General features: G+C 48.5%; 1 protein-coding gene across 6 annotated transcripts in view; it reads right to left on the bottom strand.

The window, feature by feature from the left end:
- Dgk (diacyl glycerol kinase 1) overlaps window positions 1-23,832 on the bottom strand; it is a 453,430-nt gene that overhangs the window by 15,185 nt on the left and 414,413 nt on the right. For all 6 annotated transcript variants that reach the window (XM_089548936.1, XM_089548938.1, XM_089548940.1 and 3 more), the window contains 14 exons: window positions 19,694-19,825; window positions 18,470-18,595; window positions 15,028-15,077; window positions 13,868-13,942; window positions 12,388-12,507; window positions 11,486-11,603; window positions 11,294-11,382; window positions 7,378-7,494; window positions 3,965-4,063; window positions 3,011-3,097; window positions 2,831-2,925; window positions 1,909-1,983; window positions 1,364-1,449; window positions 502-591 (listed from right to left, as the gene is read on the bottom strand). In XM_089548936.1, the coding sequence (XP_089405062.1) occupies window positions 502-591; window positions 1,364-1,449; window positions 1,909-1,983; window positions 2,831-2,925; window positions 3,011-3,097; window positions 3,965-4,063; window positions 7,378-7,494; window positions 11,294-11,382; window positions 11,486-11,603; window positions 12,388-12,507; window positions 13,868-13,942; window positions 15,028-15,077; window positions 18,470-18,595; window positions 19,694-19,825 (1,359 nt within the window). The remainder of the gene's footprint in view (window positions 1-501; window positions 592-1,363; window positions 1,450-1,908; window positions 1,984-2,830; window positions 2,926-3,010; window positions 3,098-3,964; window positions 4,064-7,377; window positions 7,495-11,293; window positions 11,383-11,485; window positions 11,604-12,387; window positions 12,508-13,867; window positions 13,943-15,027; window positions 15,078-18,469; window positions 18,596-19,693; window positions 19,826-23,832) is intronic.

The raw sequence follows: 23,832 nt of genomic DNA, 5'->3' as shown, positions 1-23,832 counted from the left end.
CTACGTCGCCACACCCAGTCCCTCAAGACTCCCTCAGTCCCTCCTCAGTCCCTCACCCAGTCCCACAAGTCCCTCAGTGAATTATAAAATCACTTTCTTGGAGATTAACTGCACGCAGGTGTCAGCCACAATCTCCCCACATACTAGCTTTCGTTGCAAGCACTTAGTGATGACGCTAGTCACATTTCATATATTTTTGGCTCAGAGCGTATAACGCGTTGATGGTACGTTTCAGAGCGTGTACACCGGCGACACTGACAGATGCCACTCTTGCTAAAGATGGCTTACTGAACGGGAACCATGAACCCCACTATGAGACAAAACATGGTTGGTGTTAGGCTGTGGCGAAGTCTATACGTTTTTGATATGCGCATCTAACTCAATGCGGAGCCGATCTTTCTCGCATTCTAGTGAGGGGTGTCCATGGCTTTTAGTGTCTTCAGGTGGGTCGAAACGCAAGAGGCGGCTCTTGGTGCTGAAACATGGCCGCCGAGACCTTACCTGGTCCCCACCTCAGGCAGCGTGCCAGGTCGTTCCCTGTTCCGAGAGGCAGGATTCCGACCGGAGGAAGCTGGGTGTAGTTTAGCTTGTCTGTTGAGAGAAGATAAGGTCACTCAGCAAGCAGGCTACGCGGACACATTGGCAACGGATGTCTATAGCTGCAAGTGCTGGCATGAAAGCATGCAAACCAAGGTATACAAAGCAAAATAAGCAAATCAACACACCTTTATGAAAGTGGTCTATAGACAGGCCATAGGCTTCTTAGAAACTCTATGCCTTCCTACAGATATCTCAATTTGTCTGTTGACAGTCTATAGGCTGTCTATAGACAAAAGTCCACTAAAAGTATATGGCCATAAATCTATATATTGTCTAAAGACTGTCTATATGATTTGCATTGACTATCGACTATTCTCTAGGGTTTGTCTGTCTATATACTGTCTATAGGATTTGCATTGACTATAGACTATTCAAAAGGATTTGTCTATAGACAGTCTATAGACTTCATAGACAAAAGTCTATGAGCAGTCATCAGATTGTCTAAAACATTTTTGTGCCTAGTCTGCAGTCTAGCAACTGTGTGCTTATAGAGAAGATACCATGCCCCCACTTCTTCTAGCAGAAAGGAAAATAAGAGAGAGATATACAGAGAGAGAAGGAGAAGCTTGCAGAACACTGTGATGAAGCTTGGGCACTAGCACATATGGCGGATTCTGGAAGCTCGCCATTGTAATAAAAATTGTTCCAGCGTGTCAGTGCAGGCCCGGAGAGGAAAATGAATTGGTGGCGGTGAATAATAATAAAAAACAATCAGGTGCAACTATTGTTAAGCGTTTAACAAGGATTAGTTTCGCGATAATACCTATTGTGTCTAGGACCCAGCCTACAGTGCCATCACCTCCGCAGCACAAGACCCGGTAATTCGAGATGTCCTTAAAAAATTGAAGCCTGCAAAGAATAGAGAACAGTAATGCATAACACAGGAGCCCCATTATTTCTGCATAGCACTACAGAAACTGTCAAAGCGAATTATCGTTAACTAATAACATTATTATACAGTAGTATGATCCATTAGTGCTCAGTTTGGCATTATCATACGACACCACACTATACCGTCTTAATTTCTTAAAAAATCTTAAAAAATTATGGACTGTTCCGACGCCCAGCTGGATACGATAGGCTATGTTTATTTCGGGCACAGGCTCCCCCCCCCCCCCCCCCCCCTCTAATATGCTTAACTAAGTGCAACAGAACTTGTACAGAGCTGCACATATTTTGTATTGCATCTGTCCGAATTGTTAATGATTAAAAAATGCCGCACACTCTGCGCCAAGAAAAAAAAAGAAAAGCAATAACCAAATTCTTTCAAGAACTATAGCATACCAAAGCGCAAAATGGCGTACTTACCCTTGAATTGGTCCCCCTTTGGCAACATTGTACACTTGTCGAGGATTCAGCAAGTACTGAAATTTTCTTAATATCCTGAAACAAATGAAAGCAGGAATTATGAAGTTTTTTTGCCCATAAGTAGACAACAAAGGCACATTTAGTATGAAGCTGTGGCTCATGTAAATAAGCGCGTTTGAGAGGAAATCTGAAGTATGACTGAACGGCAGAAGTTGCTTGCGTATGCTGCAATTGTATGTAAAAAGAAAAAAAAAAGAAGCAAGCACATTTGACATGGTACAACAGCCGGAGCCAACAGATATCTTTTACCATAAAAAAGATCATGCGGTGTTTTTATATTTTTTATTTATTAAACCATGCTGTTGTATAGGCCTTCATAGTTTTCATTCTTCCTTTATTTAAGTAAGCAACCAAGATGAGAGAGGTCCGGCCTGGTGTTCATGAAAGTTTTGTAATTTGTAAATGGTTACATGAGTTACCCTAGTATAACCGCTCCCACTATGTATTGTATTTTTTTTCTATTTCATGCGCTCCAAATAGCAACGGATGCTCGCACACGAAAGAATACATCGCGCTTCGACTGTATAAACGTGATGGCGGAAACGACGCAAAACAAGCGTGTAATATCATTGCTGGCACCAGAGAACAAAACTAAGGCTTTGCTATGAATTACCGCGGTGCCTCCGTGACCATGGCGCTCAGAACGGGGCCGCCGGTTCAAAATCCTCGTCGCGACCTTCGCATTTCGATGTAGACGGAATGCAAACACAATCAAACACAATCGCGTAGAGACACCTCGATGTATACGCTACGAAACACCACTTAAACCAAAATTACAACACCACAGTTTTTACGACAGCGTTAGCCTGGCGACAAGGTTCGCACATATAAAAAAAAAGATTATTTTCTGGCTTGCACTGACCTCATACCCTGTCGACCTCCACTTTTGGGGTTGATGAGCACTAGAAGGGGATGGGTTCCAGAGACGGGTGTGACTTGGAATGACATGGCAGAAACCTAGGCGAGAAGAGTGCGAGAGGCTTGTCAGAATTTTGTCGCCCTCGAAGCGAACGGTTAGAGGAAGCCAACAAAGAGCACTCACATTGCCTTGGCTGCTGTCGGAAATCTTGTTGGAATCTGACCTGGACAACGGCTTCTTCTGGCCACTGCCGACGCTTCGTTGCCTCTCCTGGAGGGAAGAAGTAGCGTCGTTTTGCATACTGCGCCTTACTTTCGTGCAAGCGACAAGAATAAAGGGACGCGTATTTAACTTGTCCCCTCAAAATTGCCATCTTTAAGGGTCAAAACGGCCCTCCTTGAGGTTAATATTGAATGTCCAGAGGGCGTTCGACGAAACAAGTCACCTTGCTTCGACTAAAGCAGCCTCAAGAAAAATAAGAGTGAAAGAAACGCGGATAGAAAGAAAACGCTATCGCCAGAAGACCAAACGAAATCGCCATTGTACGACGATATCTGTCGCGGCGTATCGCTATGGAACGACATTCGAGCTATGAGTGAACACATGCGACAACTTGCTGCGCTTGCTGACAACGCGCTGCTTTCTTTAGAGGAATAATAAAGAACAACAATAATAAGAATAGCAACTTAACAAACACGGATAAATGATATGCTAGTCGAAATTACAAAGAAAACATGGGCTTTGGCAGGGCATGTAATGCGGAGGCAAGATAACCGATGGTCGTTAAAAGTAACGGACTGAACACCAAGAGCAGGCAAGCATAGCAGCGGGCGGAACACAGTTAGGTGCCCGGATAAGATTAAGGAGTTTGCGGGGATATGGTGGCCGCAGCTAGCACAGGACAATGTTAACTGGAACCATATGGGGAAGGCCTTTGTCCTGTAGTGGACGTTGTAAGGCTATGGTGCTTATGATGGTGATGAAAGAGAAGGATGGGGAAGGAACGGGGCTGTGGCGGTAAGCAACCTAAGAATCTCGGAGTCCTAACTCTACAATCTTCCGGTAAAAAAAGGGCGCCAGACTCTCTGCGGTGCGCTCACGTTGTAGCAGCACGCAGAGTTGGTCAGTCGTGCTCACCAAAACGGCGGGGCATATAGATGTTGGCGGCAGAATGTGGTCTCGGTGTGGTCCAAGAGCGCAGTCCGGCTTTACTTGCGGCGCGCAGTGGTTGTGAAGCTGAAAAACGGACGGGGAGAGCGGGGAATCATCGTTCAGCAACGATCTTCTGAACGGCTGCTGCCAAGCTGCGCACACACACGCGCGCGCAGATATCTCCGATGTCGTAACATTCACGGAAGGATATTTGCGCATTTTCTGTTTTGCCACACTCATACACAAGGCACCAATGAATTATCAGCACTCCGCAGCTGCAGTCGCATTTGCCACCGGCGTCAGCAACGAACATACGCCCTGAAAAACTCGAAGGCGGCGCTCCCTGCCAGCTGCGATCGCAAACTGCCTCCTTTGCTTCTGATCGCTGAGTCGCTGACACGGATAGCTTCTAAATCGCGCACTGGAAGCTGGCATTAAGCCTATACGACGTAAACTACGCGGGAATATTTACCATGATTTCTTGCCTCTTTCACAGCTGCGGCTTCGGATAAAGAGCGCGATGCGAGCGGATGGGCGATAAATGCCAGCGCTGCCACGCCGGTGCGCATTAACATAAAGCACCGGGCGGTCAGGAGCACAGCTTCGCGCAGTCACAGCCTTGCCTTGAATGAAACCCGCCGCCGGGAAGGAACAATGGGTACCGTTTCGCATTTATTGTGTTTTATTTTTGCCGTAGAATGAGTTCTTGCGCATATGTTTTCGCGCGCCCGCCCCTTATAGCGCAGCTGTGACAACCGCCACCTAAGAGCCTCACGGCGAAGTAATGATTGCTTTAAAGGATATTTAATTGTTTTCATTTTTCACTTTAGTGTTCACTCAGATGAGCAGTATTTAAAATGAGCCCTGAAGAAAGCGCGTGGCCTGTAATAAACAGGCTATAGCTGTTCAATTAATTAGTTCTCTAAACAGCCCAGTCCTTCTTTAATTTAGAAGAACTGACTGAAATCTCTACAAGTAATCTGAAGATGCTGCGTCAGGCCAGCTGCTGGTTTTATACGGTTTCTTGGGAATTTATGAATTCCGCCCTGCGGGTTTTCAACGCAGCGCCACGGGTAGGTGTGCTATTTCGAATGGGGGAATACATAATTCGAATGAGAGGGCTACTGGACAAAGGTAGAAACGGACAGATATAAACCGTATTCCGCAGAAACTTCACAATTGTGTGCAGTTTGCAACGTGCCGGAGGAAAAAAAAAAACTAGAAAAATGGAAAGCAAGAGAGTGCTTTCTAGCGTATATGCACTAAGGGCCACTGTTTAAATTTTCAGTCGATCTTTGTTTTTGTGCCTTGGAGAGCAAGTCAGTTCGATATTTTGACCAGGAGCGTTGCTCGAGCTGAAACAACGAAGATACCTTCTTGGGTGTCACACGAAGGCTTAAGGAAACATCCCACGTGCAAGAAAGAAAGCAAGGAGCAGAAAAAAAAAAAAGAATGAACGTTACATTCACGTTGTTTACTCCGAGCCCAGAGCAACCCGAGTTACATGCTCGCTATTTATACTTTCTTTTCTTCTTTTCTTGTAGCCACCTAGTGACAACAGCAGGAAATGTGAGCACCGCGACCAAGGCCGGGCGACGTCCCGATACGCGAAACGGAGCCGCTAAGCTCATTACCGTCGTGGCCAGTAACCAAATCACGCCAATGCCGATCTTCGCAGCATCAATTCGGCCACGGGTTGAAGGCAACACTATACTGCGCCAGACCACAGGCGTGCAGCACTGAGAAAGCCACAGCTACTATTATATGTCAGCCAATCGGGGTAGATGGGGTACGCAGCGCGGAGAATTGCCCCAGGCCAAGCATCGTATTTAGCTCATGTGCGTACAGGCGCGGCCATAAGTAAACGGAGCACGCTATTGCGTTCGAAGTGCAATCACGCTTTCTCCATTCGTAATGAATAAGCGTTGTTTGTCTACAAGAAAGCCCACCAACCTCCTCTACCAGCATGCGCGCACCACTGCTGGCAATTTCAATAAGGTGAGGCGTGGAAAATATTCGAAGACAGTTGTGTACTCCATTTACTTTTGTCCGCGCCTGTACGTCTCGTGCTTTTCGAAATCTAAGAATCCTACGCAGCAAATGCGCCAATCTAATGAGCAAGAATTTCCCGAGTTAAGCAACTTTTTTTTTCGTTTACGTAATCAGTAAGGCAGCAAACATCTATTACCGCGGTCCACTGCCACAATCACCACAGCCTCTTAGATCGTGCAAATAAGCGAGGCACGAAACAAATAGATCAGTGGTAAGCTTACTTATCCTCGGCTGGAACTGGCCGTGCGCGCCACGAGAGTATGTCGAAACACGGCGCTACACTTCGAACTGTGCGCTAGACACAGTTGGTCGCCCTCATTACACGCGCCTCGCATAGCTTTCACAGCACTGCGCCGAACGAATTCAAGTCAGGCAGAGCGCAGCCGAGCTACACTGAGCGCTGCTGCACATAATCGCGCAGTAAAGCGCGCGCCAAACAATGCTACAGCGCTATACGCCGCGGCGACACCGAATTCCGAGAAAGAAGAAGGGACAGCGGCCGCAGGCGTCGTTTATCATGCGCCCATGTATCAATGTCACGGCGCGCGTGTAGGCGGCGTAACCTTACCCGCGAACTCGAGCAGCCTCGCGGCGCGCGCGAATGATCACCGTTTCGAAAGATAGAGGGAAAGAGAGAGAGAGGCGAAGGAAAGATGCGAGCTTCGCGCACTGCACTCATGCGTCCTGCGGTTGCGGCGTCGCAGTTATGAGCGAAGCAAAACAGCGATCGCCGCGCCCATCGTCGAAAGCGAGCATCGAGTGATGGCAGTAGTAGAAGCGTATAGAAGCTCAGGGCAGGCGGCACTGTTAATTGAGTCGATTATCGGAGCCGCGCGGTCGCGCCTGTGGACCCTCCAGGCCCGCCTCGCAGCATGCCCGGAGGTCCGCCAGATAAATGGAATTCCTCGCGTCGACAGCCCGGCGCCCGCTTTCATTTCACTTTCTTTTTTTTCTATGTTTCGTCGCTTTCTTGTTTCGTTCGCTATGCGCTGATGGTGGCATTGGACGATGGTGGATGAAGCTTGCGTGTCAGCGGCCAATCTTCTTTCTTCTTTGCTTCCACGAATGCCGACGGCACTTGCATGAACACAATGCGAAAAACGCAGGCCGACAAGAAGCGACGCCCATGTCACCAGAGAGTGCCGGGGTCTGTCCATCGCTTCCTCTCGTCGCCGTGTGTTCTCTCGCTGTTCGTTGGATCGCGCAAAACCAATAAGCCGGGACGCCCAGCCGTGCGAAAACATCAACGGAGAGCGATCAACAAAGACAAGGACAGCGGGAACAACGATAACAAGAACGACAAAAACAACGACAAAAATAAACAACAAAGAAAGAGCGCAACTCACCGTCATCTGACACCAGCGGCAATGGAGTCCAGTGATGCCGTTGTAGCTTTTGATGGCCTTTTTGCATTTGCTGCACTTTCCCGTACAATTCCCTTCCGTCCAGTGGTGAACTAGAGCCTGAGGAGAGAGGCAGAGAAGAGTGTGGGACTAGTAGTTAAATTCTTACCAAAAGCAGTGCCGTTCAGATTAGCAAAGACTAGAGGACGTTAACGCATCACAGAGAAAGCTGGTATCTTTCCACCATGGGAAGAGATGCCAACTTTGGTAAGCTATTGCGTTTTCCTGGCGCAAACAAATCCTATGCTGAACATTTTACAGAGGAAATCACGGAGTTCCTGTGTGGAAGACCGTGCACAAAACAAAGCGGAAACGAAGCAGATAGGCTGTCCGTTTGCACAGCACTCGACGCCCATATCTCCTGGAATATATCTTCACCACAAACGAGGACTGCAGAGGAGAGTCGCCGTCGAGGGTGTTCAGTGAACCACTCGCCACTATTTGACGAAACCGCTGGCTAATCATTTATCAAATACGTGAACCTCGTAAGGATGTAGGCGTTGGCTTGCAGAATTATTTAACTACATGAGCCGTTGAACTCCGGTTTAAATCCAATACATATTCTGCAGCAACTTCTGCCGCATCAGCGGATAGAGGCGCTGCCTTAGGATATTTGCAGTCAGCTACTGGAGGCATTCTACAAGCATTTGTTTGCGATCTCAGTTGACTTCTCCACATGCGGCATGACAGTAAAGAAATTATAAAATTTTGCCATCATCAGCATGCGGGATTTTTAAAGGTGGGGCCTATGGGTATTTGCTTGAGTTGGTTTGAATAAAGTGGAACTTCTCCCGCATTTAATCATTGGCGCGTACACGCTCTCGCATTGTATACGATTTTGTGGGATTCGTCCGCTAAGCTTTAACATATGTAAGAGTCAGTTAAAGGCTTAATAAAGCCTCCTAGAACTTTTCGCCAGCAACACATGCAAGCCAGACAACTACTACTTCGCGGAAAACAGTGCGCACACCTAGCTTCAAAAGTTATAGACGATCAATGCGATTGATGAGGCAGAGTATGCGTTAGCAATAGCGTTACCCTCGGACGGAGCAGCCGCTGACACTGACGGGTTCAAACCGTGCGAACGGGTGACGTGATCCAGTCAGACACTTATCGTGTGGCACACCGTAAACCAGCGCCACCCTCCCCCTCCCGCCACTCGTTGCCTGCCACCCTCTCTTCGTAACCCAACACCCCTTTCCCTCTCCCACTCTTCCCTGCGAGTAAAGAGGGCGATTTTCATCTCTCCACTTTGCCACCGCCAATCCAGGCTTTAGATGGACAGACGGACGGACAGGTTATTCCGATATAAGCGCTGTATTGCTAACTCACTAAAAAAAATGACTGGTACCTTAGCATTACTAACCACGAAATAAAGTGCGAAAGCACGGTTTTTTGTAGGTGGACGACATTACCGCCACGTACCTCAAAGCGCGACTGAGGTGTCCACTGACCCAAGGAGGCCATTATGCGCCTTTCCTTTGCTGAAAATCAACGGAGTCTAAACCTTCCGCTGGTTTTGAGGAAAGAAGAAGCATAACTGCTTCAGTTTGTAGGTGGACGTCATTGCCTACTTACAGCGCGATTGTAGTGTCCACTGCCGCAGTGGGCCTGTCACGCTTGCTGCTCAGAGGCTTCAGTCAGACTTACACTGCTGAAACCTGGGCAGTACGACTAGAAGTGCTGTCACACTAAAAATGCCGACTGTGCGTGGTACTTTGTGTTAAGTGCAACAACAAAGCTATTATTGCTATTACTGTTAGCTATTCAGCAGCCCAGAGACATTGTGAGTGAACGTCGGCAGCGAGCAATTGCGAAACTATATATAAAAAAAATGTCTCAGCATGTGTTCGCTTCAAAGGACACTTAACAGCATCTCGGCTCTAGCGAGAAAACGAGATTTCGAAACGAATGTGGCCGTCGCAGCGGGTCAAGGGGAAGGGGAGAGGAGCATGTACGGTCCCGTCGACCCAAGGAAGGGGGGGGGGGGGGGGAATTGAGCCACATGCTGATAAATAACTAGGCGACCACTGTAAATTACTTAATCGCGTCGGGTGTTAACTTCGCTCGCGATTCCGCCACGTGCAGTGGAGGGAAACACCGGTGCAATCCGGGGTTGTTCCCAGTATATATTCCAACTCGTCTTTGGTGGATACTTTACAGCGCACGTTGCACTGTCTCATTTCCTCTCTCCCCGTCTCACGTGCCGCGCCGAAAACGGAATTAGGAGGGAAAGAAACAAACGAGGAAGGAAAAAAAATAACGCAATGACTCCCGGCAGGAGCCGTAATTACGACGATAATTCACTGGTACCCGGCCGCACCGAAGCGAGTCAGGCATCGCGAAATTATCAACGCTGAGGGAATAGAAGGAAGGAAGAGGTATCGAGGACGAGAAAATAAATAGAGGGCGAAACGAAGACAAGAGGGGGAGCTACTGCGTCCGGGGGGAAAAAAAAAGAAAAGAAACGGGCGAAGAGGGGAACGAAGGAAGGGCGAAGGAGGCGCGAAGAAAGGTGCCATCGCCGGCTGGCCGCCGTAATGATGATGAAATGCTAATGATTTCCGAAATGCTCGCGCGCGCCGCCCCGCTACACTAGCTAATTAACATAAATTCCGTGCCTTTCTTTCCTTTCCATTTACTTTTCTCTGCGCCTTCTGCCCGATTCTCGGGAAATAAATTGAAGCTTTCATCCCCCGCCTTGTGTCCGGAGGAGCGTAAGGAGGAGATTAAAGTGCAGCAGTGTCTCTCAGCGAGGCCAAACACAGCGTAGGGGGTGATATATTGACGGGCGTGCGATAAAGACTCCCCTCGAAGAGGAGTTGAATAGGGGAACAAAACACGGAGATACATGTAGCACTAAATTTTCGATCAAAGATGATAAAATTTGAGAATGACATCGATCATGATGCCTAAGTGTGTGTCAACTGCAAGGCTTGCGCGCAGCTGTTAAGCGTAGAAATGCGTTATAGATAGAAAGCTCTCAAGGGGGAGGTCTAAAATGGGTAGAAGGTCTCCGAGACTGGCACGGTGCAAGTAATGCCCTAAAATTCCGATAGCAGATAGACCACGGTCGAGATGGCTTGACATTAGTCTAGGGCCAAATGCCGCAAGATTTCGTTATTTCACAAGTTACCTACCAGGCTCAGCATCCTGTTGGCAACATTTGCAAACGTGCGACACGCGATGACTCCGGTCAGACACAGATCAAAGAGGCCCGGGTGGGAGCATTATTTTCTATTATATAGGGTTAAAAACTGGAATTTCTTCCAAGTAGTAAAAGAAACATGACTGTTTCTTGATTTTTTTTCGAAATAGTTCTTCAGCCTTGCGCGCTGCATTCGGCACGAATAACGCAGTCCTTATAAGACAGTACTGGAATGCAGGTGGTTGCAAGAAAAAAAATTAGCAGTGGTTTAGCTCTGGTTAAACCTGGAGGATTGCGAAAGCAACGAGGAGAGAGAGAGAGGTGATGGAGTGCGCGCGGCAGCGGCGGCGGCCCTAGGTGGCATTGCCCCGGCACGCTAGCTATGCGCCGCTACTGCGCATGCGCAACTGGCGAGCGCGGCGGCGGCACCTCTGAGTCACCCGCGCAGCGACGGCGGCGGCGCGCCAGCTGTGCGCCGTGTGACGTCACTGCTCCTCGCGCATGCGCAGTATGCCTTTCGTCAGCTCCGCGAAATGGCTCGGCGACTCGCGTAGTATTGCTTTCGCAACAAAAAAAAAAACAAAAAAAAACAACGACAACAGCGCTTCGCTTATCGTTTGTTGGAAATAACAATGCTACCCCAGACCACACTTCAGTTTCCAGGTTACTGGTACAGAATTTGCGAAGACGAAGTCCGGTCCAGCCCCGTACCTGCGAGCTCTTCTTGGACTTGACGTAGGTGTTAATGCAGGAAGCGGGTGCCCTTTGGACGCAGCGTTCATGCACAGTGTATCTGCAGACTGAAAAGGAAACGAAGCAAAAAAAAAAAGAGAAAGCGTCACTCGTATTTCTCGCCTTTCGCCGAAAAGCAAGAGAAGTCAGAAGGCGTATGCATCCACTCACAGACGCAGCAGAGGCCCTTCTTCCCAAGCCCGACGAGCATGTTGAGGCAGAGGTTGCAGTAAGCCGGCCTGTTGAAGTGCTTCAGGCGCCATACGTGATTGCCGTCATCTTTGACGTTCTGCACGGACGGGAGAGAGAGAAAAAAGGAACCGGTTGGGCTTGCTACCAAGCCACTGTAACCTTTAATTATCGGAGCCCTATGCAGTCAGGGGTCGAATTCACAACGGTTTCCGTGCGCACGGTTAACAAAAGACTACAAAATTAACCCATGGACTGGATCGTGCCTTAACTACCGCCAAACTGGCTGCAGTTGTTGTACAGTGCACATGCGTGGACCAGTGATGAACCGAGCAAAAAACTTTGTAAATCATGCCTAGTTTTTTTTAATAGGTTTTCGCTTTTTGGTACCTAAGGCCCGGACCACCTCTCGCAGAAACGCCAGAAACCGGATCTGTTTAGGCTATGAGGCATCGAGCAGAGTAGCCCTTCTTTCTGGGTCAACGTCAGCATTTCGTACTGCCAGCCCGACTGAGGGTACCAACTGCGCCCCGGTACCCACAGCGGTTGTCCCCGTTTCGGGAGCCATAGTTCTCGCACATGTCTCTGACGCGCTACATGGCTGTAGAAACGGCTGTATTCGGCCGCTGGCCGTTACTGTGCTGGACTGCTCAAGCAGTTGAAGGACATTGCAGGAACTTTGCGTAAGATAATAATAAAAAAAGGTCTGGACTCGACGCTTTGGGGAGTTCTTCCCTCAGTCATTATTCTTCTCTACCTCCTCGGCCCCATTCAGCCAGTTCCCAATTTAGAAGGTTTAAAAGACATACTTTTAAGCCTCGAGTAGCAATAGAAGACAAAAGACTGCATCATCGCCCCCTCAACTCCTAAGCAGCGTCACTCACGGCGTCCAGTCCCAGCAGCACGAGCAGCGGGATGGTGGTCATGCCGCCGCGCTTCCACTCCTCCAGGGACACAGTTCCGTCGGCGTCGTAGTCGATCTCCACCATCATCTCCTGCAGGATCTGCGTCAAGAACATCCCCAGCCACTCTCAGTTCGCTGCGCTAAGCCGCGCCGCTGGACGCAGAGATCCTGAGGAGAGCTAGAGCGATGCGCGAAGAATATCCGCCGCAAAAGCGGGTACGTTTGATTGCGCCAAATAAACGACAAAAGCGTTTCATGGCAGCATCACTGCGAGTATCTTCCGCAGAAGGGACAGGATAGTTGGTACGGCGTCATCATAGTTCTGTAGAGCATCGAGACAGACCACAAGCAGAAAGCTAAGAAAGACACGGCGCTGCAATCGCTGCGGCTATCTCGCGTTCTGCCTATGGTATGTCCCAGTGCGCTACAGAAATGCCATTTGAAGGTCTCTCAGGTACTGTCAACGATGCGCCGATGACAAGGGTGGTCGCCTTGTGCGAAACGGTGGAGGCTGAGCGCTTTTAATGAAGCTGTTAATTTCGTTTTGTTATGAGGTTCCTTGTCTCGGGTTGAACTGTGTCGTTGTCTCACGTCAGGCATTCTGCCATTAGCTCCGTGTTCACCACGATCAAGAAAACCGTCAGATTTGACAAAGGAAAATGCAAGTCGTTCTTGGACTCAGACAATTGAGATAGACTACTAACTAGTCATAAAACGTACGAACCCTTGTGTTAAATGTTGAGCGTTTCTGCAGGCGAAGACGGCCGTCACGTAAAGGCCGAGGCGATGCACTAAAGTGGATGTAGGCGTAGGCGGTTTGCTGGTGACGTCATACGGCTTTCTGGCTGTTATGTCGCGCAGACGCCAAATTTCCTCGTCCTCAGCCTGCTTCTGGGCTTCAGTTTGTAGTGGCTTTCGATACGTCAAGCATGACCTAATGTCGAGCTGCGCTTATACCAAGCGCCACATCACCCTTTTCAGTCTATTTATTAAGCACTGATAACCTAATGCAAATGAGAGCAAGATCACAGCTAAAGAAACCGACAATTAACGCAAACCTGAGGGAAATAAAGGAAAAAGAAAAACGGCGTTCATTTATAGTTTGCAACATTCCTGGATGCCAGGATATGGTGGCGCAGAATATGTGGGCGCCCTTAAGTAAAAAAATATTCAGTTCCGTCGCGACATTTCACCTCGTTTGTTTCTTCTATAGCACCTCTTATCGTATTTCCCCAGCTCTAACAAATTCATTGCTGACTTTTCACTGCCAAAGTCAGAGTCGCGCGCCTGTACGTACCTCGTTATTCGCGTTACTCACGTACGTCCTCATCCTTGAAATCGCGTTTTCGCTATCGTGCGGAAACAATGACAGTCGCCCTCAAGCGCGAGACCAGCTAGCGGCGACGAATAGCTCTCACCCACGTGCTTTTGTATTACAAGCTCCGTTCAACTGCACTCACCGGCTTCAGCTCTGACACGTCCCAGCCGAGGTATTCTGCAACGCTCATCATCTGGTTCACGATGCACTCTGTCTCCTAAGGCATAAAGAAAAAAAGAGAGCACGAACCCAAAACGATGAATACTCCCAGACAGTTGAATTCAATCGTAAAGGTACGGCATTGCACCCACGTTGTAGTAAAATTATTAAAAGTAAATGGCACCAACTGAATAATGACAGACACTTGGGTACAGAAAGGTGTTCACAGCACATCGTGCGGATTGTAGTTAGGGGCGTGAACATTTGTGGGCGGAAGAAAATGCAACATGCTGCCCAGATGGCGTTCCAGACACGAGAGTTTGTAGGGCGTGACTAATAGTGGGGAAAATTTATTACCACGCAGCGCATTCAGTCTTCTACGTCGAGGCTGACGCCAATGAATCTGCTCTGTTGTCGCAGGGAACAGCGTGCCGTTTAAACAGTAATCAGCTTGCGAGCAGCCCACGGCAGCGCTGTCGGAATGTTTCGATTAAGCGAGTTCTTAGCCATAACCAGATAGTTAAACGCGATAGGACGTCACGCCGGCGGCCTCTCATATAAATAATGACTGAACAATTGTTATGTTTTGTTTTGCTCATAATTAAGAGAAGAAAACGGGTGCCGACTGAGCCATTTAGATATGTGGACGCTTTGAAAGCGTTTTTCGTGTCATGGTAAGAAGTACCTTTTAGTACGGGTTCTTTTCGTTTCTTTACCAAATTCACCACGCAAGCTTACATGCATCGGTAAAGCGCAGTATGCAGATGTGGTTTCTTGCATACTCCGGCTCAGCCCAATTATATTACCAGCGTGAAACACGCACGAAAAAAGTCACTACACAAAATGTTACTAGAAAGGAAATCGAATTATTAATATATACCCCCCTGCGACTTCCTTTTTGTACAATGTGATTCAAGTTCCGCTAAAGGTGCTAAAAAAAAATGTTGCTGCTGTTGTAACAGGGACGTCATGAACTAGGAAATTTAACGAAACTGGAAATTTTGCGATTTCTTCTAGAAAAAAGCTTCAAGGTATCTCTACTGTTCTAACGCGTCTGCAGCTCGTCAACGCTGACGTCTGTGGCCGCGTACGTAGCTGCTGCAACGTAGCTGCATGCAGATTGCTCTGTCCTGGAGTACTTACATTGTTGTCAAGGTAACCGTTGCCGTCTGTGTCGTACAACCTGAACATGACTGCAGAGAACAGAAACACACGCACGCAAAAGCGACGTCAGTAAGCGGCTATAACAAGAAGGAAATTATTCAGTGTCGATAATCAGAGCTAACGGCCACCCGATAACATTTACAGCGCGTCAGTTTCTTCACATCTACCATTTACGTACACTATAACGCCTCATCAATCATATTAAGTGCATTTTAGTGTTAGTGAGGTACGAGGTTTGGGACTGGCTTCATTGAGACATTAGAGACATTCGTCGCCATCAGCGCTGTTCTAAAAATAAAGAAGTGATTATCAGCTCAGAACAGCGCACAGCGGCATCTTGCCATTGAAGCACACAGTGCATACTTTTCGTTAATAGCGCTTCCCTGCAAGACTCTCTGCATACGCACAACTGTGCTCAAAGTGCTGGTTAAAAATTCGAAATTTCAACAGCCACGATTACGCAGTTCATTGCCACTAGTGCGTAGAACATTTTCGGTGCGCACAGTAAACGAAGCTGAAGAATATATCACGCTGAATTTGAGGAGCACATCGAGTGGCTACAAGAAAATTATCAGCGGCTGAGCTGCGAATAACCATCACATCATCTGTAGGTACCATTCAATGCGAGAATTAGCGGGAATCGTGGGCCGTTTGCCACTGTGATCTTCAAATATTCGATTCTGCGCTCACGTGATTCATCGTTCCGAACAACTTGATATCCACTCCCAATTTTACGCCCCGAATTATGGAAAAAATAAGGGCCGAAAACGAAGAGCCGTACAACTATATAACGCGTGCAAAGTCGGCCGACCGATTGACGCATTTTAGACGCGAATATGAGCAGGTCGGCCATTCCGAAAGCAGCCGAATCCAGGCGACGAGAACAAAAACGACGTTGGCAACAAACCTCCAATCATTTCATGCAAGTCACGCTGGTTTCGCCACAGTGCCTCCAGTCACAGGAGCCAAGCGTGCGCGGGGATATGCGAGCGCAGGCTTTTTCTCAAAGGTCAGGGCGTCATCATTTATTCCACGGAAAACAGTTCTCGGGGTATAAGGAGGACCCTGACATTCGAGTCGGATAAGGGCGAGCACCGGAAGTGGGTACACAAGTCTGCAAATACAGACGGTTCCCGCATAAACGACTGCACCGACGGGAGGCTTCGAGCGCTTCGCCCCAAGAATCGGTTTGTATCGTGGACAAGCGATTATGCAACCGCGATGAAAGTCAATGCAGGCTGAATAAGACCGCTGCAGCCTGCGACACAAAGGAGCAGCGAAGCTTTCCCGTGCGACGTCTTAGCTCTGCGTTTCTCCGGATTTCCGCGGGTCCTTTGTGTGCGACCGTTGTAATACTCCAGGCGGTCATCCCTGTCTCGAATGTACGGGGGACACGGATGGACGGATGGACGGATGGTAAGAGCGTCTCCTTTGAAATGCGATAGTGGAGCGGCGGTTGTCACCAGGTTTGGTAGTTTTCTCTAATACAGTTCAACCTCATTGTAGCGAAGTTGAAGGGGCCAGGCAATTGCTTCCTTATAGCCGTGGCTTCGTTATAGCCCGTGCTGACCGAGCTTCCAAGGGGAATCATCATTCCTTCGTTATATCCATAATTTCGATATAAACTGTTTCGTTATGTTAAACCTGGATATAACGAAGTTGAAAAGTGTCCGGGATTTTTCGCGTTACATCCAGGTTTTCGTTACATGCAGTTTTCGCGAGAAGACCCGAAAGGGCAATGCAGAACGGAAACCAAGATAAGAAATAGCTGCAGATGAAATCACCTTGAAATTGTTTACAGGAAACCCCCTTATTCGATGTCTGATAGAGCGACTGCCGCGGCAGCCGCCGCCATCTCCGCCGCGGCTTGCGAAAGGCCAGAATGCATGGAGGGTTTTTGCGGCTGCAAGTCGGCGATTTTCGCCCGACGGCGCGCACTCGACGCCCGGCGTCGAGAAAAACGTCTGCCGCCGCCGATCTGGTTCCGCGAGATATTGACGCACGGCGTCCAGTGAGACCGGAAGCGGCTGCTGAAGCAAGCTAATTGCAGCGCAGAAAGCCCGTTCTTCCGGTTTGGCAGCCTCTGCCTGCCGTCACCAGCATGGCCGCCATGGCCAATGAGCTACGCAGGCATTTTGGCACGGAAATGTTATTATCGTGAAAATAAACGCTGCATCAGACTTGAAATGTCGCTTTTTTTTTTTTAAGAGACCACGGCCGAATCTTGGATTTAAATGCCTGGATTTCCTTTCTGAAGCGAATGTGTCGAAGAAAACCGCAGTCGGTGGTGTCCGCGGCTGAGCGGGCACCCAAAGGTACGCGACGCCATGCATTCGATCACGCAAATTCTTACAGATACTTATGCACGCGTGCTAAAGCGAGTATACTGGTGTCGAAGTGAACATTTTCGTGATTTAAACAGAAGAGTCAGCGTCGCTGCTCTCACAGACCTTATTTCTCAGTGGTGTTTGCCATTTGTTGAATGCAATTGCTTTCGCGTCGAGGGATACGCGGCGGCGCGCCGCCACGGCATTTTCTGCCACGCGAATATCGTCGAAAAAAAAACGTCGCATGTATCCCGGCCTACGCGAGAAATCGCAGGGCGGCGAAAGCGAAAGCAACGAAGATGCGTTGAAGAACGTGTTGTCTCAACTGCGGTCGCTCGTTGCGATCGTTGAAGCTCCTCTCATGTCAGTTCATGCTTCACTTTTCAGTCAAATTTCGTAACTCAGCTCAAGCTAACAGACAGTCGGCCTAGCGAGTTCGTTACATCAAGGTCCACCCCTGCTAGGCGTCCATTAAATGGAGGTCTCAAATACACGCGCTTCAATGGGGGCGGCGTTGAGAGAATTGAAAAACTTCGTTATATCGAGGAATTCGCTATATGGAGGTTCGTTAATCCAGTTTAACGAGGTTCGACTGTATATTGTTTGCCAGTCTGGCGACGTTAAAAAGTACCACCTTGAAATTTGCCTGTTCGAAATACATATTCCATTGACTTTTAAGCTGTAACGACTTCGGATCGTGAACTTTTATGCAAAGATCCCGGACTTGCCCGGTGAGTAGCTGAGTCCCGTCCCATTAGAGTCTCTCATCGGTAGCGAGCCGTCTAATGTTACCACCAACCTGGCAAGGCAAGAGTCCTGGCGCCTCTCGCCAAGCGACTCTCGATCCCTGGAGACGCAAGACACGTGAAGCCCATCCAAGGCCATGGACATGCCACTTCAAGAACCAACCATGGCATTCTACTACGCACCGGAGGCTCCTAGTATCCTTTATTCTAGTCGTATGGTGGACTCGGGCGGACTAAGCTCAATAAGAATCAGATAAGGGCATGCGAAATTCAGATAAAAGACAGCTAAATTTACGACCGCAGCGCGAGTGAATACGGCGCGCCAACGCAGGTTTTATCACCACTTACATTCCAGTTTGTCCTCGGGCCGCCCGGCTTCCATGAGCGAGAGGTAGCATATGATGTCCTTGAGGGGAACACGTACGGTGTGCACATCGACGTGGCTGCTCGTCTTCCGCAGGGGCTTCAAGTCCACTGCACCAGAAAGAGGCACAATAGATTTCACCTTCTCCGCCTAAAAGGAGAGCTTAGCCTCCCTTGTCGGATGTTAGTCCACCACTGTACGCATATGTCTGCATACTATAGCATATCTGCACCTGTACAGTAGAGGACAAAAGTCTTTGGACCACGTGCGCGGTAAACGAAGCCGAAAGCTCTATTATTAGCCGCCGGCTGGAAACCACACTTGTGGAGAACAAACAACAGGGCTTTGACTTTCGCCTCTACAGATGTAGTAGAGATGAAAGTAACATTGATGAATGTTTGAAAGAACAGCTTCTTTAACGAAGCCATCCATCATTACCAAGGTCCAGAAACAATGTAAGATGCGTGAGCTGCTGCACAAACGTGCTTTTTCGCAGCTCAATGGAAGCGCCTGCACTTCCTGATGCGGCTCAATTGAAACAGTCAGTCGCACTATGACGTAAGCGTCCAGGGCACTGTCTCTTATAATGCATGAGGTCTTGCGCCCGCCGAGCAGCGCTTTATGTCAAAGAAGCGCTGTCTCAATAGCGTGACCTCAACTCTTCCGACATTCATCTCCGTTCCATGTCAGTGTAATCGTGCTTGTGACGCGAGTGCAATGGTACCATCAGCAGGAACCGCCGACGGACAGTCATGGCAAGCCATCGCCGTTAACTATTGTTCATGGTATAGCCCGAGTCTCAAGAATCAGTGTTCTCCTTCGTAATGAAGACTTGAGAGGACTACATTATTGCGTTCTACAACGATGTCGCAAAACTTCCCGAAGGAGGAGAACAGGGAGGATGCGCGCGATGCGAGTTGATTCGAGCTGAGTTGAGGTTGTAAGCAACTGGTGGGATTGGCCTTACCTTACGATTTTTCCGCCGACAATTGCGCCACCGTAGCGACACTTAGATGTTAATTAAGATGGAGAATTTGAGGGACGGAACTGTGTCCTTACATACCAACGTCGCCATGCACACAATCACCCTTAATAGTCACCAACTGCTGCTTCCACTATCTGGAGTCAAGACCGGAGTCACGAAAGAATGTTAGAAGAATGCAGGAAGTATTCTTCCTATATGACTGATTTCCGCGTGATGCGCTCACCGCTGTGCACGAGCAGGGAGCTGTTTGACTTCCTGGATGAGTTGCGGGACACCTGGCTCTGGTTGGGCGAGGAGTCGGTCGAGTCGCCGTAGTTCTGCGTCAGCGTCACCACCGGGTGGATGGAAGCACTCCCTGCGAACGCCGAAGGAAGGGGGGCCAAGATTAATTCGAAGCTGAATCCGGAGCTAACAGTCCGAGACTGCGTTCATGTGCTTCCCAGAACGCGCGGGGAAGCGCACGTGGTGATTCCACCATCGACAGTGCACTGATTTGTCTCAGAAAGCACAATGCGATGGCGCGAACACTTAGTTTATTTCTTTATCAGCACTGCTGACACTACTGAACATAGCAACCATATAAACTACAGGTTTTCTCACTGAATTTAGTCCTAGTGCCAAAAGAAATAATCTGAGTGCCGACAGATATAATCTGCCTGCCATGTAATTTAATCTCAGTGCCATGCACTTAATCTAAGCGCCAGCGTATCTAATCCAAGCGCCAACTCAAACAATACCAGCGCCAACCAATTTAATCTCAGTGCCAACGCAAATAATATAAGCGCCAGCGGTTTTAATCCAGGTGTCAAACAATTTAATCCGCTTGCAGAAAACGAATGCGGTAGAAGATTCCAGAGCGCAGAGCATGAATGCCAGAAATAAAGCGAAGTTAAGATAATTTCCGATACCATGCGAGCCTGTGAATCACATTCTCATGAACTATTTCGTTTTCTTCGCATACCTTCCAACATCAAAGAGCCACTAGCAGCTGTTAAACCCCACTATTTGATGCAACTCTTGCGGCTTGTGACTGTCGTGTATTAATTAGTGGGGTAATCACTGCTGATTATGGGTTGTCTTATGGGCGGAATCTGCATGCTAGTTACAATTACGGCCTTCATACTGTTTTCATATTGCCGGCCGTTTTCATGCAATTGGTGCGAAATGTTTTCGGGAGGCTGTGAAAAAGATTCAACACCACTAGCAGAAACAAAAAGGGAGTAGTGTAATACAGAGCTCTTCCAGGTGGGACGAGTCATAGAACCGGAGTAACGGTTCTTCACTTTACGGTTTATTTAGTATTAAAAGGGAAAGTGAGCGAAGCTACACCGGAGCTCACAGCCTAGGTCATGGATAGGTACTGGCGGCTGCCTTATAGACCTTTTTCAGTTTTAGCCTCGCTTCCAGCGCGCCGAACGCCGCCGTGTTGCTTTCCTCCTCTCTGGCTGGTTCGGAAAGGCGGTGTCCGTGCGTCCCGTGCGTTCTCTGCGGTTCTCCGTGTTTACTGCATGCGGTTGCTTAGCTGTAGTAGCCCGATTTGGGTGCATGTGCGATTAAAGCTGAAACTAGGTCTTCGGGAAACCACTGCGCAGTTGTCTGCTGTTCAAACAACTACAGGAAGCGAAGGCGGCTTGAAGCGGAGCAGTGTGAAGAACACAAGAGAGCCACGGCGGCTGTGCGGTTGCGGGCTGTTTCAGCTACACATACCTTACACGCGAGCACCTACTGCTGATGTGGCTAAGATATGTGTCGTCTGTGACCCTAGCAAAATCAAAACATAAGTAATAATTCGGGGAAATGATGCAGCAGCACTGCGAGTTACGTGAAACATTTCTGTTATAACTGCCGACACTGGCGACTGATTATTAACGATAACACTGTAAACATAGGTATTTGACAGTACTTGAAAGCCATGATGCATTGCGCAAATGCCACAGCTGTTTGTTTGCAGTAAATATCCGATAAACCAGCAGGACTTAAAAAACTGAAGGCAGCAGCTTTGACGTGTCCACCTTGCATCGTGACACCTCATGCTTCGACCAAATGCTATTTTCAACTGACGCCATAATGCAAAGTGCCGATTGTTTAAAAAAAATGTGCCTATTAGGGACGTGCAATCAGCAGGCACGCAGTGCCCACCCGACTACACGCACGCGGTTTCTCGCTCTTTCGGCATTAATCAGCGGCCGCACCCGAGACGGACCAAGCAGATACGCCCGTCAGGAACTGTCACAGCAGGTGCACCAGTTTCGAGTGTATAAATTACATCGCGTTCGAAGGCCAGAGTTAAAATGTAGTGAAAGACACGGTCGAACGTACTTTAATCTGTTCGTGTCACCGGCGCAACGTAGAACGGACCGCCTGAGCGCTTGACAGCAACACTGCTGTTAGCTCGGAACGGAGCGGTTTTTCTTCTATAATTATAACTACAACATAGAAGCGCTCAGCAAGTTTCGTGCTCGCATTAATAAATGTCTCCATTATAGATACCAGAAAGCCGTTAAATGAATTGCGCACACTTGCGTAGAAGCGCACCTCCAATGTCGATTTTTGGCACCACTTGCAGGGAGACATCCGCGTCGCCGCTCGCCGAAGCACGGGCCATTTTGTTCACAGTTGCTCAGTGCATACAGTGCAACACTTTGCAGGTCAAAATCATGCAAAAATCAACACTCGGATAAGGCTGAACAGCGCGGCGAGTACTCGCTGCCTGTATTGCGGCGGCGGCCACCCAAGCCAACATGGCGGAGAAATCGGCCAGACGCAAGGCGGCGCTGCTGTCGAAAGATGGCCGCGCGCACCTGAAAAAGGTCTATAGCGGTATTAACAATCTAAGTTTATACAAGCACAGAAGCGGCCGTCTTTTAAATGCAGTTTTATTTTCGGTAGGATATTAGGTGGCGCAAAGTGTGACCTCACACTTTTTGCATGTCATCTTCACGCAAAGCTGCTGGTATAAAAGAAAAGTTATGGCGGTCAAAAACAGCGCACTCTACTCGCTGTACTTGCTGCATACAGTGTCCAGCAGCGTCGAGCAACAAACTGCGCCGATGCTCCCTTTTAGTCAGTCCGGGCGGAGTGGTGAGCACCAAGTCTCTCCGCTCGCTGAGAAAAGCTTTGACTTCAGACTTGAACTTCGAAAACACTTCCTTTATAGGGTTAAAAAAATGGGCTGTAGAGAGGCAGCCTCTAGATTGAGTGCAGCTGACTGGCCAGGATTGCCTGTTCCGCATGGCTGTGAGCGGGGACATTATCAAAAATAAAAACGGCTTCTGAACCCGGCTCTTCACTTTCGACACGGGCTGATATATCGCTCAAAAATTCGTTAAACACGACCCAGTGAACCTTGTCGACAGCCGTCCAATGTATGACACCATTTGCTGACATACAGGCTATAATGTTAAGGTTTGCGCCTCTGCTGTCAGTCGTCGTCTGTACTGCAGGTTGCCCCTTAACGGCACGGCCGAAGCTCCTTGAACACGATATGTTATAGTTGGTCTCATCAACGTAAAACCTGCACAAGCGGGGTCCTTCACACTGCAGCCACTGCGCATATGCTTTGCGGGTGCGTTTCACGTCATCTCTGTTGCGGTCGATCGGCCTCTGAGTCACCAACTTCATAGAGTAGTCTTGGGCATCCAGTAGGCGATCAATGCTACTTGTGCTGATGGCAAGTCTGGGCAATTCTTCTTCCACGCCTCCTTTATTTGCTTTAGCGTGAAAGCAGGGTTGTTGTCCACAATATTTTTGAGAGCCGCTACAACCTCATTTCCGAATTTCTTCGACGTCCCGCCTTTCTTCAGCACCTCTCTATCGGTAGCTGCAATGGACCTTGTTGTCTTTAAATTGATGCCCAGCGTGTCTGCCATTTTTTTGACATCTCCTCCACGCCTTGACACATCGAGAATTCTGGCCCTGTCATGTTCAGAGACTTTGCTGTTCTTTCTTCTTGGTGCATCGGGTGCTTGAATGGCGGCCCTAGTTTTCGGTGTTCAATTAGGACGTAAGAGCACGGCTCATCGGCTTCCATGGAAGAAAATACTGCGCGTTAATGTCCATGCAAGATGAAGGAAAAGTCGTACACTATCACCTGCTTATAGTATACGAGTGCGTACCACCGCCGTCCGGCTCTACTCCGTTGTGCAAATGCAGCCACAATGCGGCACACGCAAAGCCGTCTGCTTTGAAACTTTCTTGTCTTCTGTGTTTTTAACAATGCTTTTTACGTGCCTGAGAAATAAATCTTATTTCTTGAAAAAGAAAGTTCACAGATTTCTAGTAACGTGTGCACATATCTATGTCTTTTTCAGTTGTCCTAGCATATTTTGCAAAAGCAGACGACAATCCACAGGAATTGGAGGC

This window comes from Amblyomma mixtum, chromosome 6, assembly GCF_055824585.1.
Source record: "Amblyomma mixtum isolate Tamu chromosome 6, ASM5582458v1, whole genome shotgun sequence".
NCBI classification, from domain to species: domain Eukaryota; kingdom Metazoa; phylum Arthropoda; class Arachnida; order Ixodida; family Ixodidae; genus Amblyomma; species Amblyomma mixtum.
Note: the sequence above shows the minus strand (reverse complement) of the source record. Positions and strands in the feature narration are given on the sequence as shown.